Genomic DNA, 19,688 nt, shown 5'->3' with positions numbered 1-19,688 from the left:
CTCAAACACTCTGAAGACCCCACCAACACCCTGCAGCATTCTCCTTCAGCCTGAGTTTTTTACATCCTAGCAGGGTCTCTTTGAGTGCGAAGAGGATGTAAAAACAAAAAAAAAGGTGACAACTCCAGAGGTCAACTGGCAGGTTGCCCTCCTGACGAACCCTTGGTAACATCATCTTCCAGCTCACATCTCATCAGGCTGCTGCTGCTTTGGGCTGGACGTGTATAGGTGACCTGCAGGTCGCTGCTGCAGTTTGTTGAACTGTTGCGTCGCTGTTGCATGTGTTTGTATTCTGCAGGGGAGCAGAAGCTATCTTTGTCCTTCAGTAAAATCCTGAAGCAAACAGCAGAGTGAAAGCAAAAACTGATGATTCAAAACATGAAAACATTTTACAGCTGCAGAGATTTTTAACCCTCATTCATGGAGTGAAACCAGAACCTCAGTGAATCCTTCTTAAGCAGTAGGAAGACACTCTGCTCTGCTCTGATTATTCTGCTCAGGAAGTTCAAAGTGACTCTGAGGACTGAAGGACAAACCTCAAGCTCAGACGTTCTCAGCTGTTCCCTGCTGCTGCAGAAATGAGCCCAAACAAAGAACATCCTATAGTTTGGATGTTTCTACACCCCTGAATAGTAGCCAGATGATCAGATGAACCACCTCAGTGGAGCAGCAGTTCTACCCCGAGCTGATCCTCGTGGTCAGAGCTCCTCTCATTATCTCCAAGACACAGCCTGACCACCCTTCAGCAGAAGCTCTTAATTGGCTGCCTTTATGTTGTCAAAGTGCTTCAAACACCTTCCTGCTACATTTGCAGCAAGTCTCACCAACAGATGTTCTAATGAAAGTTCTGGTGGGAAATATCCACTAGAGGTCTGCATCCATGTGAAATCTGACATTATTCCCTAAAACTCCAACTTATATTTAAGTAAATCTTAAAGTGCTACATGATAAAACAAGTTCAAGATGAAAACACAAAGACAACATAAAAACAAGGTACAGCTGGGTGCGACGGTGGTGTAGGGGTTAGCATGTGACCACTTATTGAGGCTATAGTCCTCAAATCGGCTGTCCCGGGTTTGAATCTCCTTTGGCATCTGTCCCAGACCTTTGCTGAATGTCTCCCTCTCTCTTTGCTCCTCTTTCCTGTCTACCTACTACCAAAAATAAAGGCCTCTAGTGCCGAAAAAATATCTTTAAAAAAAAAACAAGGTGAGGCAACAAAACTTAACTGATAGGTTGAGCACCAATGTGTGGTTCCACCAGCTTTGGGAACCAAGCATGAGTCGTCACCAGGGGGCGCTACATAGCGCGGAGACGAGACGGCGGAGCTTCCTGAGCTGTTCAGTGTTCCTTCTAATGCAGAAAGAGAGCATCCATAAACTACAGTTAATATGGAAAAGGAGACAGTGACTCTGTGCAAGAACAACGGATGGAGAAGGTTCTCATCTTCATATGTTCATCATCACAGAAACCAGTAGTTATATTGCGAGTGTTTAGTGAGTTTTTACAAACATAAATAATGTCTTCACCGCCATACTTGTTGCTTCTATCATCTCCAGCTTCGACCCGCCACGGGTGACGTTATGGTTCGCAGCGAAGAACCAAATATTCTGCAGCGGCCGAGTGGAACCAGACTCCATGTTCTGGAACCTCTGTTCGTCGGTGGAAACACAGGTTCTAAATCAAGTTCAGGAAGCCAAACGGGCTCCGAACCGCGTCGATGGAAAAGGAGTATAGGTGTTCAGTTTTAAGATGGAAACTCTAACTGCGGCCAAGTTTGGTGTAAAAAGGCTTTTTCTCTTTCACCTCGGAGGGTTTTGATTATGACACCTCAGAACCAGAAGATGGACCACAGTGGTAGGGAGTAGGCAATATTCAACTTCTCTGACAGACTGAAGGCATCTGGGGTGGACCATCAAACAGTGGCAACAGGGACTGTGGTCAGATGGAGTCAGGCTCTGTGATGGTGGGAGGTCGTATCATGATATGGGCTTGTATCATTTCCTCTTCTGTTATGGCAGCATTGATGCAGAAAATCCTGCACAGATTTTAGATCAACATCTTCTGCCTTCTGGTCCACATCTTCTCCAGGGACGTCCAATGACAACGGAAACCCACATTCCAAAGGCCTGGCTGAGGAAGAGGAAGGTACAGCTGCTGGGATGCCATGTCTGCAGTCCTGTACATGGGCCTATACAGTTGGACCCCTTCAGATGTATCTGCAAGAAGAATGGGACAAAACACCTGGAACCCTCAAGATGGATCAGATCTTCAACACTGGAGCAGCCGCTGGAAGACAGAGTCTGAAACTTTTTACAATGTGCTGTTGGAACCTTTTTTGCTCCTCAACAAACCTGAACTGTAAGTGAGCAGAACAGAGGATTATTTATCCTTTGCTGGTTCCCTTTTTGCTGACGTCCAGCACAGCAATCCATCTCCACCCTTAGTAGCTTTCTGCTCAGTTCAGTTGGACGTGAAGTAATGGCAGCTCTGTCTGCTGGAAAGAAAATGAGCTGATTCTTGTCTACACATGCTCTTCTCCTCTGCCTCCCACTCTTCCTCACCCTCTCTGTTTGAGACACTGAGCTGCCAGCTTCAGAGCACCCATGTGCATGCTGCAGATATGAGTCGGGCTTTTTGTTGTATTTGTTTAAAACATGATTAGAACCTGCCATGATGTAAAGCTCCTGCTAACAGCAAATGGAGCTCTGGATTTGTGGTTTCTCTGCTTTAGAAGATCCACCAGGCTTTATGACTCTATTTGTGATATTCTACCTCACTGTGCAGTCATGCAGGTGTCTGTTGGATGATAGCACTGCCGTTTATTCTGGGCTTCTGTTGGAAACCTTCTATAAACACAGATACTCCCAGCTGGAGCTGCAGGAACCTTTCTCAGCTATGTTTGCATGAATCTGAATAATTTCCAGATTATTCTTCATCATCTCTTCCTGATGTTTGTGTGAACATCCTGCAGAGGGAAATCAAAGGATTAAAGGTTGGATCACTTTGATCTGTAGCACGAAACATCCTAAAAGCCCATGGAGAAGCTTGCTTGAAGAGAACCAATGATTTCACAGTGAGCCAGGCTGCAGCCCTGAAACCAAACAGAGCTGATGAAGTTTAACAATCTGATTCTTAACACCAACAAAAAGTCTGCCTGGAGACAGCACACAAGAGTTTCTGATTGGCTAATATTCCAACTGATCCTTACTGAGGATGCTGATAACCACCTGGCAGGAAACAGATATGAAACATGTTTGCCTCCAATGTTTCTGCTCTTTCAGAAATGGAACCAGAAACTGCTGGAAGCAGAGTATCTAAACCTGTAGCTCGACCTGGTCCAGGCTCAGATGGACCAGCTGACCCGGCCTGGAATCTGTGAGGGTACCAGAGTTTCTCAGAGACAGTGAAGATGTGATTTATTTCAGACCAGCGCTGGGGACGTCTGGTCCGGATGTCTGAAGTTCTGTGTTCTGGACCCTTCAGACTCAGTTTGATGCTGTGTGGCAGCCTGTCACACAGGATTCTTCTGGATTTGGTGTGAAGCTGAACATTGATCTGACAGATGCTGAGCTGCTGACGCTGATCACACCAAGCATCCTCTCTGCTACTTCACTCCTCTCTCTGTTCTTCTCTGCAGCCTCGGTACTCCTTCGGTGACTTTGCTCCACCTCTCACAGCTCCTGCTCCTCCTCACCCTCTGCTGTGTTTGAAGAATAATCAGATCTTTCATTGCTTCTGGAGCAAAGGTTTGTTTTGACAGAACCATGATGGTTGAAAATAAATCACCTGATGATCTGACAGGTGCTGTTTCTTTTCCAATAAAAAGCTGAGTGAGTGTTCTTCTCCATTAGATGTTTGATTTTTCCTGATTTCCAGAAGCAGGTGTTTGATATGTAGCAGCTGGGTCCAATCATCTCAGAACTCTTGAGTTCTTCCAGGTTGTGATGTTGTAAAGAATCTGCTGGACTGGAGTTTGGACTGGTTTGAAGCGTGTTGACCTGAACTGGCTGGAAGATTTTGCTTTCTTTCTGAATGTTCAGTTGCTGCAGAAGGTCACATCTAAAATAAATGCAGATGTTGCTCATGATGCTCCTTAGAGCAACTTCTCTATATCTACAATAGTTCTGAGCCTTTTGACGTTCCTCATCAGGGAGATGGGAGCTGCACTGAGGAGCGGCTCTCCTCCCATCTCTTCTTTGGTATCTGTTCTTATTCAGTAAAAACTTAGTTTTCTTCTCCAGTGACAGATCAGTTTGATCTAAATGAGGACCACTAAAATACTTCTGGTTGTTTTTTCCACTCAGGTTCCAGCTAGCTCAGGTCCAGTAATTGACTTTTCCCTTCCTGCTGACTGGTTGTGGCCCCTGGCAGCATGTCCGGACCCTGGCACTTCATTTAGATTTTTCTGGCCATTAGAGACAAAGCTTGGCAGGAGCTTGAGACGCAACCCCAGAAGGTTTTTGTTTGTCCGTCTGCTCCATGTTTCTGTCCAGCAGAGGAGAGATGTGTGCTTCCAAGCCACTAGGATGTGAAGAAGCTGCTGCAGGGAGCGTTGGTGTCTTTCCCACAGCAGATGATCCCTTCCTGAGGTGGAATTCCAGAGTCAGAGTCAATATTAAATTACATGCAGTTAAACTGGAGGCAGAAACAAAAAAAACCATCATTATTCCTCCTCTGTATGTTGACGCTGCTGGTTTACACTGCATCCGTCCGTCTGTCCGTCCATCCTTTTGTTCATATCTTTAGAATATTTCCTCAGGATCTTCCATGATCTTCCTGCCAGGAAAAACAAGCTCTGGTGTGACAGATCTCTCAGGGCCTCCTGACATTTAGAGGTAGAAGTTATTCCAGAAGAAAAACGAGGCGAGAAGGTAAAATGTTCCCTCGAGTGAAGCTTCTCTCATCCTCAAGCCAGCACCTTGTGAAACGTTTTTCTGATGCTGCTGCATGGCTCATGGCGGCGATGCACACAAAATTCCCAGAGATGAATCACATTCCCTGCAGCTCTGAACATGGGAATTAAATGTGTCAGTTTCTCTCAAATTGCTTCAGATGTTTGATTCTGAGCTAAAAGCCTGAAACACTGAGTAGCTTCTGTGTCTCAGCTATAAATACATCAGATCTGATGGTTCAACATGCAGTCTGAACAACTTCTACTGAGGCAGCAGGTCAGAGCAGAACAGGAAAGATGCAACAGCAGGAACAACAAAGTTCTGTTTCTGAAGATGCGTTTACTGACTTCATTTTCAGTAAGTTCTTCTTTCTGTCAAATACATTCAGATTTGCTTTATGCAGAAATAAAATGAATTTGGAGCCCATTAATCCTTCAGACATTGGCTGCTTTGGCCTCAGATGTTTGTCATTCACTGTTCTTGGTTTCTCTAAGCTTTAGCCCATTTTTCCACCTGAACAGAACAAAACCTTTCCGTCCTGCAGGGTTCAAACTTTCTGTGGAAACATCAATACGCTCCAAACAAGTGAGTGGAGCTTCAAAGTCATTATTTGCTTGTGTTTGTGTCCCAGTTAGGAGGCTGGAAGTTGCCCTGACAGGTCAGAGCAGTGGAGCTAAAAGTAGAGTCAGACAGAAGCTGATTAATGGTGTCATTAAAAGAAGAAGAACTGTGTGTAAATGTGCAACAGCTCCATGTTGGATCAATACCGGAGCAGCAGCAGAATGGCCTCTTCGCTGCCTTTCAGGCCTCTCCATAATGCATGTGTTGTAATTACCTGACGTCTGAGAGGAAGATCCTCAGCTGGGCTTTGGGTTTCTTTGTGTTTGGCAGGATCTGGATTTCTACCAGTTCTTTTCTGGAAAACTGGTCTGAACCTGATAAAGAGCAGATAACTTTATGTGACTGGAGCAAACCACCATTCAGCACAAACCTGCAGATGAATCCAGTGAATATTTGCTCAGATAGCTGGAGTTCTCAGTTAAAACATTAACCAGACACCTCCTCCAGCTCCTCCTGGGGGAGCCCAAGGCGTTCCCAGGCCAGCCGAGAGACATAGTCCCTCCAGTGTGTCCTGGGTCGTCCTCCTCCCAGTGGGACGTGCCTGGAACACCTCCAGAAGGAGGCGTCCAGGAGGCTGTTGGAATAATTTAATATAGATTTATCTTATATTTTCTCCTATTCTTTAACTTGACTATTTGATTTTTATAACCTTTCATGATGTTTGTGTGAGTAAAGGATGTGATGAGTTTGTCTGCAGGCAAAGGTCATAAATGGAGCTGAGAAGGAAGCAGTCACAGTTGAGGAGGTCATAAAAGATGAAGGCTGATTGTGCTGAACAGAAGACGCACTGATCTTAAAATGATGGAGACTGAGGAAGTGTGTTGTTAAAAGATAATGGTGTTTATGACCTGTTTAAGATGCAGCTGTTTTTTCCCATCCTTAGAGAACAACGTTCTTTGTAACTAGGGACCCCGAAAGATAATAAAAAGAGAAGGTCAGACAGATGTTTTTCAGAGCGGTGGAGAGATTGTAACTGAAAACATCTCTATCCGTTCTCCTCGCTGCGAGTAAATGACTAATTATTTGTCTTTCTCTTCTTTTTGTGATGTTATAAGTATTTTAGGTTATTTAAACCTGACAGAGGCATCCGGTATAGATGCCCGAGCCACCTCAACTGGCTCCTCTCGATGTGGAGGAGCAGCGGCTCTACTCCGAGCCCCTCCCGGATGGCCGAGCCCCTCACCCTATCTCTAAGGGAGTGCCCGGCCACCCTACGGAGGAAGCTCATTTCAGCCGCTTGTATCCGGGATCTCGTTCTTTCAGTCATGACCCAAAGTTCATGTCCATAGGTGAGGGTAGGAACGTAGACCGACCGGTAAATCGAGAGCTTTGCTTTTCAGCTCAGCTCTCTCTTCACCACAACGGACCGGCACAGCGCCCCCATTACTGTGGCAGCCGCACCGATCCGTCTGTCGATTTCCCGCTCCATTCTTCCTTCACTCATGAACAAGACCCCGAGATACTTAACTCCTCCACTTGAGGCAGGAACTCCCCTCCAACCTGAAGAGGACAAGCCACCCTTTTCTTAGGTCTTGGCTAGAGGGGGCCAGCAGGACCACGTCATCTGCAAAAAGAAGAGACGAAATCCACTGCTCCCCAAACCAGACCCCCTCCGGCCCTTGACTGCGTCTAGAAATCCTGTCCATAAAAGTTATGAACAGGACCGGTGACAAAGGGCAGCCCTGCTGGAGTCCAACATGCACTGGGAACAGGTCCGACTTAGTGCCGGCAATGCGGACCAAACTCCTGCTCCACTTGTACAGAGACCGGATGGCCCCTAGTAAAGGGCCCCCGATTCTATACTCCTGGAGCACCCCCCACAGGGCATCACAAGGGACACAGTCGAATGCTTTCTCCAGGTCCACAAAACACATGTGGACCGGTTGGGCAAACTCCCATGAACCCTCGAGTACCCTGTAGAGGGTATAGAGCTGGTCCAGTGTTCCACGGCCGGGACTAAAAGGCATCAGAATCTCTTGTCTTTTAAAACCTGAAAAACTTAGGAATTGCTGGATTGATGCAGGCATCACCTGATGTCACTGAAACATCAGAGCTGTGCGGCAACAACTACTCTGTTTGTGTTGTGCAGCTGCTTTCCAAATAACCCTGAGTTTGCTCGGAAACATTCCTGCCAAAACAAGATGCCAGGAACAGCGATGGACCCCCACAACACAGACCTGCTGTGTGACTTCTGAGCTCCCCTCTGGCAGCGGCACTAATTCACCAGGGGAACGTGCCGCTGCCCGCGTCCAAGCCTCGCTCGGTTTCTGTCACTGAAACTCCTGACCCAGAAAATGTGAAGAAGAGCTTCAAAAACAATCGGCAGGGAAGAGACTCTCCAACGCCACAGTGGTTGGACAGAGAGGAAGTGAACTGTCCATCATTTCCTGTACTTTTAAACTTGAGTCTGCACTGAGAGGACATTTACTGACAGACAAACACAAAACGATGATTTTAAAGAGTCTGAAAACCCCCTGCTGACACAGACCTAGTGGTCATCCAGATCTGGCAACCCCTGTTCTCAGGAGGAGAATCAGGGTCAGGTGGAGAATCAGGTGGAGGTGGTGAGAGGAGGATATGATCTCCACCACAGAGGATGGGAATACATGAACAGGGATGGTAGCAATAGACAACACCATCTCTATTTTAAATTGCATCTCCTGCAGATCTGAAGACAAACTGATCTAACTCCATAAAGTCAGCGACATCCCATCAGAGACACGTATGACTTTAGATCAAACACAGAACCCGCTTCAGAAGTTGCATCCAGACCCAGTTATTTTTTCCAATGTTTGCTCTGCAGGCTGCTGAGACATGGTTTCTATGGAGAAATTCAACCGAGGTTTCTATCAAGATGGGCAGAGTTTCTGCACTGTTTTGATTCTTTTTACTAAGAAACTTGTATTCTGAAATGTTTTTCCTTCATTTATGGTCAATTTGTCACAAAATTCAGCTTCATTGGATATTTGTTCCACCATTCATCACCAGAAAGACCCACAAGCAGCACAGATCAGTACAGTGCAATTATAGTCACACACTTTAGGCAATATACCAATATACCAGATGTTTGTTGGAAAAGGAGCCTGTTGTCAGCCACCAGGCCCTGCAGCCAGGCTCTGTGACACTGAGAGGCTGTATCATGGTATGGGCTCAGATCAGAGGCCTTGACGAAGCTCATTTCTGCATCTATTCCAGGGACATTCATATGTTTTCCAACAGAACAATAAAAAACCGTAAACACATTACAAAGGCCTGGCTGAGGAGTACGAGTCAATCGCCATGTCTAGGAGAGAGAAAGGGTTAAACACTGAAAGACAGGACCATGTGGATCATCAGTAGAAGGTGAGCATTAAGTTGTTGCCAGCAGAAGCTTGGACGATGCCCCTCTCCAGAAAGGTGTCACAGGTAGACACAGAACCAGGCCAGGTGTAGCTTCTAGGAAGAGTAAAGAGAGAGAACATAAAGTTAAAAGCTGAAATAACAACAAATAATGCAAAATTGGAGAGTAGTGTGAGAATGTAGTGAAGAGGGTGAAAGTGGTCATTATGTCCTCCAGCAGCCTAAGCCTATAGCAGCATAACTACAGAGATAGCTCAGGATAAACTAAGCCACTCTAACTATAAGCTTTATCAAAAAGGAAAGTTTTAAGCCTAGCCTTAAAAGTAGACACTTTTCCTCTTGGGAATAATCTTTCGCTCGTTAGGATGATGGACTTCAGATGGTTTGGAAATATCTTTAGAACCTCTCCCAGACTGGAAAATGAATCCCGGTGACAGAATGAAACCTTGGCCCTGTATCTCCAGATGGATCTGGGGATGAAGCTTTGTTGAGATGGTTATGCGTTGTGAAACAGTAAATGCAGACAATGAACCACCGGTGCAGAAGGTTGTAAAATGTCTCCCTTAGAGTATTTTTAACAGATTTCTCCTCTGCTCTGGTTATCCCTGTCCATCTCCAACCTTTGACACCTCCAGCTGAGTATCAGCTCCATGCAGAGAAACCCAACCAGGCCTGAATCCTAATTTTATTCTGTCAGAAATAATTAAGATTGCATCGCTGGGATCATTTCAGAGAGGACATCTGAGCAGAATCTGACGGTGAGACGATTCGACTGCTGCTCAGTCTGAGGACGATACCTCTAGGGAGAAGATTAGGAGCACTTCTTCAGATAAAAGCCTCCTGCTGACGACTGTGAGGCTCAGACTGGCTGAGAGGAGCAGACAAGCTGTCAACAAAGAAATAAATGAAGCCAAACTCATGATCAACTTTACTTATGTAACCAAGGTCTGTCTGTTCTGCAGGTCTCTCTTGTAAATGAGAAATCAGTCTAAATAAAAAACTTGGATTCTTTGAGTTTTCTATGTGAACTAAATCCTCATGTGTTTGTCAACGTTCCGGTTTTCAATGGGTTTTAATGGACAAATTAGTTTATTCCAGTCAGGTGAAGTAAAATATGCAAACTCTTTGGTTTATTTGAAATGCTTTCAGTTTTCAGAGGAAAAGGAAACTGAGGAACGAGAACTGGGAGATCAGACCATCAAGGATGTTGTTGCAGGAAAGGCTCGTAGAGGTCCAGTTTCTACCCGACCTCAGCCTTGTATAAAGAACTGAGCAGTGGTCCTCTGTCAGTGTGAACCTGCATCTGCAACAGAAACAGAAATGTTTGGATTCACAAACAGAATTTATTAGTTGTTTGAGCCCCTCTGCTGCTCTCATGTCTGCTTAGAGCAGCAGTGGGATGTTCAGCCTTCAGTGTGGCCACACTGGTTTCAGCTGTTGACTCGGCCTTAACCTGCTGTGCTCTGTGGAAAGGTTACCTGAGGATCAGGGTCCGTATTCCCAAAGAACCCTAAGACTAAAAGTAGCTCCTACTGACGTCTTCTAAGAAAAATCTGAGAATTTCTCCAATTCTAATATTTTTCTAAGAATTTTTCCGCAGTCAGTTAAAAGTTATTCATGAAGCATCTGAGGCCTTCAGAGAGCTCCTAACGTGAGGAGATGTTCAGAGCAGTGAGGAGGACTTTTAGTGAACCTAAGAGTGTCTGAAGCAGAGAAGATGGAGGAAAGACAGAGAGAAAGGAGAGATCTTCTCCTCCAATGAACAACAGTGAATGAATAAAACGCTACCAGCTCCATGGTGCAGAGATCCACCTCCTAAACAGTCGAGTCAATGAGAACAGAAACTTCTAGAACAATCATATAATTATTAATATAGAGATAAGATTAACTTTATCATCCCTCTAGGAGGAAATGAAATAGTTTCAGCAGCAGGACAGGTTAAAGGTCAACCTCTAGTAAGGTGATATTAGGAAGGATCAATAAATAATAGAAACAATAATTAATAACCATGAAATTTAAACAATATTGTACATAATTATTTAAATATTTACAGACTGTAAAATGCTTCAAAAATAAATTTGGAAAAGCTAGAAAATATAGATAAATACATAAATCCAAACTCTACTCAACAGTCCAATAATCTGAGCTCTATATCCAGAGCAGGAAGATGTAAATGAGGTGAATCTGTATCTGCTGTATTGTTCATGATGATGTCAGCAGCCTCAGTCTAAATGATCATCTCCAACATCTGTGGAGAAGTTCTCTGGTGTTCTGCTATCTCCTCTCTAGCTTCTAAATGCAGCAGGAACCAGAGCTGCTCACATTCCAGGCTGGTGCTGAAAGCAGAGGGAACGACGCATTGATCTACTGGGAATGTCTGTTGGTTCCCACCGTGATCCCAGAACCAAATCTACCTTTAACACTCCTCTCTTCTCCTTCAGGTTTATCTCCATTCATGATGGATGTTGGCATGTGTTCAGTCAGGAGCTGTTTCATCTGACAGCAGGTAGCTGTTTAATGTGGCTGTGGAGGAGAAGCATGGAGGAGCTCAGCATAAAGAGGTCCTGTCTGAAGTGCTCCCCTCTGACTCCACTTCAGCTGAATGTCATGGTGCTTCTGTTTAAAAATGAGCAGATAAACATGTCCATACATCAGAGAAACCCGTCCTGCTTGCAGACGCTGTGTGTTCATGTTCATGTGAGAGCGGCTGATGAATAAAAGGTCCTTCTGGTTGTCTTTCAGGCTTCGACTCTTACTTCATGTCCCGCACCCTAGAGAACAACCGGAGGAACGTGTGGTTCGCCGAGTACTGGGAGGAGAACTTCAACTGCAAACTGATGAGCTCCTCCAAGAAGGACGACAGCAGCAGGAAATGCACAGGTCAGTGAGAAGGACAGAGATTAACTGGGGTCACATATCTAGCTTGGTTTGTTCATCTTCTTCCAATTCATTAAAAAATTAATTATCGTTATGTTTTATCATATGATACTTTTATTTATTAAATATTATTATGTAATTGACTCGAAGCTCAGAAGTCCACATTCATCATGTTATTAGTTTATTTTTAGTAAGGAGGTCAAACTTTATTTTTGTAGCAACTGGGATCTAAAAATCCCAAAGTGCTTCATGATAAACCGAAACAGCAGCCCGAGATCCAAAGATAAATAAAGAAAACTAAATAAATTAATAAAAAACAGATTAAAAAGACACCACAGAGTACTGAGGTCCAAAGTCTGGACAGAATAAAAGGTTCTGTCTCCTTTTGTTTTTAGCTTAATGGGCCAGCTGGGCCCACAAGACCTCAGGGACCTGCAGAAGTCCTCTGTCAGAACCATGCTGACCTCTCCCAGTCGATAATTGAGTCTAAAGTTGCCCTTGGAGACAAAGATGATGTCATTGGAGCTCCATCATCATCATTCTTTGTTAGAAGAAATCATTCTTCTAACCGTTCTGGGGAGGTTCTGCTGAGTCCGGTGTGTAGTGCAATACAATAATCCAACATAACGTAACAGCAAGCATAAATAATTATTTCTAGTTCTGGACACAACAGAGCTTAGTTTGGCATAGAACTGGGGTCAAAGGTCATAACAAAGCTCATTTGTTTTGTTTTACTTTATTTTATAGATTATTATTTATCTTTTGTTGTTATTATTTCTAATACTCATCAGGCTCAGCTGTTTTTCTTCTTGTTTTTGCTTTTATCTTAGTTATGTTATTAATATATTCAATAAATTACAATATGCCTTCCAATTAGGCTTGTTGGTCTGATTAAAAGTACCTTTCTAAAATAACCTTTAAGCAGGTATCAAACATACTTTTTATTAAGGCCACAATTCTGCATTAAAAAGTTTTTTTTTTATTGTTCTGATGTAATATTCTAATCTTAAATGTCTTGTTTTCAAATGAATTATAATTAATGATTATCATTAACAGAAATACGTGCTTTAAACATCATCGTCTGTGTGTAAATAATGTTTTACTTAGTGAATTGAGTTATTGAAATAACTGATTCTATATGATTGTTTATATAAAATAAAATAAAAAGAGGAAATAAATAAAAAAAATATTTCATGTTTTGTTTTATTTTTGTTTCTTTTAAAACTATTTTTTTAATCTTTTGGCGATTGTATTTTGTTATTTGATTTTGTTTTATTTAAAAAACTTAAAAGAATCAGAGGAAGCCATTTTCTGTTGATGGTTTCTATGATCTTCAGAAGGTCTCAGTGGTTGAAGCATCACTGGAGAGATGGATCTCATCTTCTGAGACCTTTAAACCAGAGAATGATCACATTTCTTATGATTTGGGTTCAGACTTCAGCCAGAGTTCACTTTGAGAGAAGATACTGACTGCTCAGAACCACTCAGCATGACATAATTGCAGAGTTTAAAGTCGGAGTTAAAATCTGACTGAATCTAACCTAACAGGAACGTAACAGACGAGTCTGAGGAGGGCATCTCCCTCTGCTGGCTGATATACAGCTGCCAGACTGGTCATAATAATAATTACATTAATAATGATAAAAAATAAACACTATTTCTCAACCTTTAAATCTTACCCGGATGATCTGTCTTGGAGACGAGCTCCATCATCCAGGAGAGCTTCTGCTGCTCGTCCACATCTGAAAGGAGTCCCTTTAGAGGTCGTCTGGGCTTGTCCCGTCGGGAGGAGACCCCAGAGCAGATCCAGAACTCTCTGGAGGACAACATTCCCTTCTGGCCTGAAAACACCTTGGATCTCCCCAGAGGAGCTGTAGAATTTTGCTGCAGAGATTTGGTTTCTCTTCTGGACCTTATAGCACCTTGTCTCCATCTTTCATGATTATTATATATACATTATTATTATTATAACTCTCCATAATTTAAGGAATTGGGTTTTCACTGAGTCAAAGCTCATCTGAAACCAGTTTCTCTGAGCGGTTCTTTAACTTGGACCAGACCCTCAGTGATGGTTTGGATGCAGCAGGTACTCTGCTGCCATTCGGATGAACTCTGCGTATCGACTCTCTCCAGCGAGGCTGTTAGGATTCAAACGCTGCATTTGCAAAAGTAAACAGGAACTCCTGAGCTTCTCTGGACTCCAATCAATAAACCTTTGCAATTAGTGAGTGAGTGTGAAGGTGTGAACAGGCCTTGAACACTAATGATCCTGTTCTATTTAAAGTATTGACTGAAGACACAAAGGAACGGATTATCTTGTCGGGCTTATTTCTCTCTTTGTTGCCGAGCCTCATTACAATCACCCTCCTCTATTATTGGCTCTAATTTCCTGCTCTGACTGATTGATTTTGGAAGATCTGAACTTTAGAAGCATTCACGCAGTCAAACCCAGTCATTTGCTCCGTCTAATTGATTGTCAGAATTCCCATTTCCCTGAAACGGTTTGTTCTCCGGTGTTTGTCGTGACTTCCTTCCCTCTTCATGGATCAACCCAGAACCAAACAAAGTTACATAATGAAGCTGCCATTTCTGGCACCAACACAGCAGCCAATCACCTGCTAGGAATATTTTTTTGAGGAACCATTCAGACACAGAGAGGAATCCACAAACCCACCGACCCAACCCAGGAGCCAGAGACAGCAGTCAGAACAAACACAGAACAAACAGAACTTTATGTTGTAATACAATAAATATTCATTTATGTCCAGAGGACATACTCGAATAAAAACGCTCAAAGAAGTCCTGAATGTTTGAATGAGAAACTGAGACTGATTTGTGTTTCTTTAGTCTGAAAATTTGTCCCTAATTGATCCAGTCAGACCTGCAGGGTTCTGATGCACCACAGCACCGGTTCAGAGTAGAACTGTCCAACCTCCACATCTTAACTCCCCATCAGGCTGTATTTGCTGCACCACTGAGCGGCTCTCCTGGATGCTAGTGTCTGAAATCCTGACCCAGGAGCTGCAGTGATGTTAGATCTCCAGGACCTTCCTTCAGTGTTTGTGTCTGTGCTGTTTCACCACCAGGACATCCAGCATAGCTGTGCTAACTGTACTAGATGTTCTTCCTGCACCGGTTTGCTTCAAAAAATTTGTCCAAAGTACAATAGAATTTGTCTAGGTTGAACTCAGGCCATATTTGACCTAAAATGTAGAATCAGAATCAGAACCAGCTTTATTGGCAATGAATAACAAGTAATTTGACTTTTGTTTCTCACAAACATTAAGAATAAATATATAATCTCTAGAGGAAAAACATGAACATTGAAAGGAACCGGCGGATGTGGTTGTCTTGTGGGACTTCTGAAGCCAAGCGTACCCTGGCCCGGGTTGTAGCAGAGACAAAACCTCGGGCCTGGGAGGAGTTCGGTGAGGCCATGGAGAAGGACTACCGGTTGGCCTCGAAGCGATTCTGGGAAACCCTCCGGCGCCTCAGGAGGAGGAAGCAGTGCTTCGCCAACACTGTTTACAGTGGGGCTGGGGAGCTGCTGACCTCGACTGAGGACATTATGGGGCGGAAGAAGGAGTACTTTGAGGATCTCCTGCCGTCACGCCTTCCATGGTGGAAGCAGAAGCTGAGGACTCTGGGTTGGACTCTTTCATCATGTTTCTACGACACTTTAGATGAAACTGTGTGCTGTTTCATCTGCAGCATCACAACTAAAATGCTGTTTGTGCTTTCTGGCGTTTTGCAGGATTCACAAACTTTGTGCGTCTGTGTATTTCTAGTCGTCTGACTGGGATTTATGGGTTATATGAATGAAGTTGGTCCAGATAAATTCTACTCATACTGATATATTTTCATCTAAACCAGGTTTACATGCAGCCTCAGTGTTGTCCTGTTTGTCAATGAGGAGGATGAAGACTTGTTTAGGTTTTATTACTTGTGGTGTGGGTTGAAGCTGGGTCTCTTTCCAGTCAGCCCAGTTCAGGCATCTCTGCATAATTTGACTGGTTGCAGAGCTTCAGAGAGCCTAAAGGAAGCAGCATTCAGGGCACCTCCTCAATAACATTTTAGTTCGATTCTTCTGTTATTATCCAGCTGAGGTGAAAGTCTGCAGCATACAGCTGGCTTGTTCTGACAGTTTGTTCTGGTCAGAGAGTAGATGGAGAGTTCTCCTCCGAGGCTTGAATAAAACATGGAGTCACAGAGCCGAGTGGCAGCTCCGAGTCTCTGTGGCGAGTGCTGCTGCATCACAGTTAGAGAGTTTAAACCTCCGCCTGCTTCAGATCTATGTGATGATGATAATGAATCTGTTAGCTGGCGACAAACACATCCTGAAACAGGCGTTCTGCCACACAGTGATGGCTTCATACCACTGAACTTCCTACAGTTGGTTCCTCTGAACACAGCTGCTGATCCAACAGGTTTTACTCCAGTTTTACTGTAATGCAGATTCTGGGTTGTTTCTCTGTGTTTCATCATGTTGTCTGAGCAGCAAGAAGAGGAACAGCAAGCTGGACTGTTGTGATGCAGAACGGCTGAAATGTTAGAAAAAAGCTGAGGAACCAACTCGATTCATGAACAAAGCCGGTTTTTATCAGAAATCATCAATTAATGATGTCGTTTTATATGAAGAAAACATTTTAAGCCGATTCGAGTCCCGGCCCTGTTGACCTCTCTCGACCCCATTTCTTGTTGGTCAACTTACAAAATAAAGGCCACTAGTGCCACAAAAAACAACATGACTGTGTGTACATTTATATACAGGTCCTTCTCAAAATATTAGCATATTGTGATAAAGTTCATTATTTTCCATAATGTCATGATGAAAATTTAACATTCATATATTTTAGATTCATTGCACACTAACTGAAATATTTCAGGTCTTTTATTGTCTTAATACGGATGATTGTGGCATACAGCTCATGAAAACCCAAAATTCCTATCTCACAAAATTAGCATATTTCATCCGACCAATAAAAGAAAAGTGTTTTTAATACAAAAAACGTCAACCTTCAAATAATCATGTACAGTTATGCACTCAATACTTGGTCGGGAATCCTTTGCAGAAATGACTGCTTCAATGCGGCGTGGCATGGAGGCAATCAGCCTGTGGCACTGCTGAGGTCTTATGGAGGCCCAGGATGCTTCGATAGCGGCCTTTAGCTCATCCAGAGTGTTGGGTCTTGAGTCTCTCAACGTTCTCTTCACAATATCCCACAGATTCTCTATGGGGTTCAGGTCAGGAGAGTTGGCAGGCCAATTGAGCACAGTGATACCATGGTCAGTAAACCATTTACCAGTGGTTTTGGCACTGTGAGCAGGTGCCAGGTCGTGCTGAAAAATGAAATCTTCATCTCCATAAAGTTTTTCAGCAGATGGAAGCATGAAGTGCTCCAAAATCTCCTGATAGCTAGCTGCATTGACCCTGCCCTTGATAAAACACAGTGGACCAACACCAGCAGCTGACACGGCACCCCAGACCATCACTGACTGTGGGTACTTGACACTGGACTTCTGGCATTTTGGCATTTCCTTCTCCCCAGTCTTCCTCCAGACTCTGGCACCTTGATTTCCGAATGACATGCAGAATTTGCTTTCATCCGAAAAAAGTACTTTGGACCACTGAGCAACAGTCCAGTGCTGCTTCTCTGTAGCCCAGGTCAGGCGCTTCTGCCGCTGTTTCTGGTTCAAAAGTGGCTTGACCTGGGGAATGCAGCACCTGTAGCCCATTTCCTGCACACGCCTGTGCACGGTGGCTCTGGATGTTTCTACTCCAGACTCAGTCCACTGCTTCCGCAGGTCCCCCAAGGTCTGGAATCGGCCCTTCTCCACAATCTTCCTCAGGGTCCGGTCACCTCTTCTCGTTGTGCAGCGTTTTCTGCCACACTTTTTCCTTCCCACAGACTTCCCACTGAGGTGCCTTGATACAGCACTCAGGGAACAGCCTATTCATTCAGAAATTTCTTTCTGTGTCTTACCCTCTTGCTTGAGGGTGTCAATAGTGACCTTCTGGACAGCAGTCAGGTCGGCAGTCTTACCCATGATTGGGGTTTTGAGTGATGAACCAGGCTGGGAGTTTTAAAGGCCTCAGGAATCTTTTGCAGGTGTTTAGAGTTAACTTCGTTGATTCAGATGATTAGGTTCATAGCTCGTTTAGAGACCCTTTTAATGATATGCTAATTTTGTGAGATAGGAATTTTGGGTTTTCATGAGCTGTATGCCAAAATCATCCGTATTAAGACAATAAAAGACCTGAAATATTTCAGTTAGTGTGCAATGAATCTAAAATATGTGAATGTTACATTTTCATCATGACATTATGGAAAATAATGAACTTTATCACAATATGCTAATATTTTGAGAAGGACCTTTATATAAATATATATATATCAACCGTCCATCAGTCAGTTCTTTAGCTGCTGCTCTGGTCCATCTGATCACCTTAAAACAGCTCAGGGTCCCTAAAATGTCATGCCTTAGTCTGTCTAATTCAGCCCCAGGTGCATTCTGGGTGATGTAGGCATACATGTATGGTGTCCTTAAAAGGATTTGTATACATCCATCTATTCTAATCCTGGGCCCGTGGTCTTTCTGAATGTATGTGGAACAGCTGCAGATCCACCACTTGTTGTGACAGCAGATCATGGTTTCTGCACATATTTCCTCCTGCTACAGTTATTGTTGTTTCTGTGACTGACTGCAGTCTGTGGACGTTTACAGCTGCTCTGCAGTCCTGATAACATTCTGCTCAGTGTGCACCATGGGTGTCGTCCTGATAACATTCTAGCAATGTGTCCGGGGGGGATGTATGGATGAAGGAGAGATATGTGCTGGTCATTGAGAGCAGAAGAGTGCTGAGGGACTCCTGGTGAGGAGATAACATTCAGCTTGCAGCTGCCTTGCCTCAAGCGAGAACATGTGGAGGGTTGGAGATGTGAGTCTGGCCTCTGGATGATTTCTGCACACAGATCTCATCAGTTCCTGCTCTGACCTGCAGGCTCATGGCAGCATATGCTCAACGTAGTCCCTGGTGATAACTGAACTCAGAACAGTCTGCTCACACTTAGAAGAAGCTTAGGACACCGTGAGACAAGCTGGACGTCCAAACATGGACCTTCAGGACTGTCTGCAGAGTTGAGTCAGAAAACAATCCAGATTGAGAACAACCGCGTGAGGACACACTGGCTCTGAAAACACGGCCCATGTCCATGATAAACGAGGGTGGGGTCCAGAGTCCAGGACCACAGGGACCTGGATTTGGGTCTGCGATGTGGAACCAATCAGACCTGGGGTTAAATTGTAGGCTCCTTCAGTAAGACACAGGGAGTGTCTTCAGCTGCTGAGAACCTAGTTATGTGCACACTGGTTCCTGGTAACTGAAGCCTATGGAGCAGCTTCAGTTTCTAGACCAGAGATGCTCATCTTGAACTGATTGTTCAGGACCAAACATGGTGGGAGCGGTCCAGCGCGTCTGAATGAAGCAGCTCTGCTGGACTGCCGCTGAGGACCATCTTCATGAGAGAAGTTTGGGCAGATGGAAATCTGATGGATCATCAAACACAGATGGTTCATGCTGAAAATCTGGAAATAACAGTTTTTTCTTGAGATCTTTAGATCATTAGATCATTTCTCCTATGTAGTTTAGGGCAGATCTCTTGTCTTCCATGTGACCATTTTCACACCATGACAGAAGATCTCAAATGGAGCTCCAGGAAGACCTCAACTGTTGGTCATTTTATATTTTTCTACCAACGTCTGAAGTCTTGTTCAGACTGTGACCATGACATCATTTTACAGATGTGTGGTCCTACCATGGCATTCTGAGGCATGTTGAGCTCAATCAGACCAACATGGAGCGTTATAATTCCCAGTTGGACTTCCAGGTGAGGATGGACTGCAGGCTTTAAAATCAGCATTATTTCAAGAATAACTGTGGTAGTATGAGCATGG

The 19,688-nt window shown here is 44.0% G+C and overlaps 1 protein-coding gene across 1 annotated transcript in view; it reads left to right on the top strand.

The window, feature by feature from the left end:
• Positions 1-19,688, top strand: part of LOC124856655 (metabotropic glutamate receptor 7) — a 197,983-nt gene that overhangs the window by 124,042 nt on the left and 54,253 nt on the right. The window contains exon 5 of the mRNA XM_047347353.1: positions 11,598-11,735. Coding sequence (XP_047203309.1) covers positions 11,598-11,735 — 138 coding nt within the window. The remainder of the gene's footprint in view (positions 1-11,597; positions 11,736-19,688) is intronic.

Source organism: Girardinichthys multiradiatus, chromosome 20 (assembly GCF_021462225.1).
Source record: "Girardinichthys multiradiatus isolate DD_20200921_A chromosome 20, DD_fGirMul_XY1, whole genome shotgun sequence".
Taxonomy (NCBI): domain Eukaryota; kingdom Metazoa; phylum Chordata; class Actinopteri; order Cyprinodontiformes; family Goodeidae; genus Girardinichthys; species Girardinichthys multiradiatus.
This window is presented reverse-complemented; position numbering and strand designations above follow the sequence as displayed.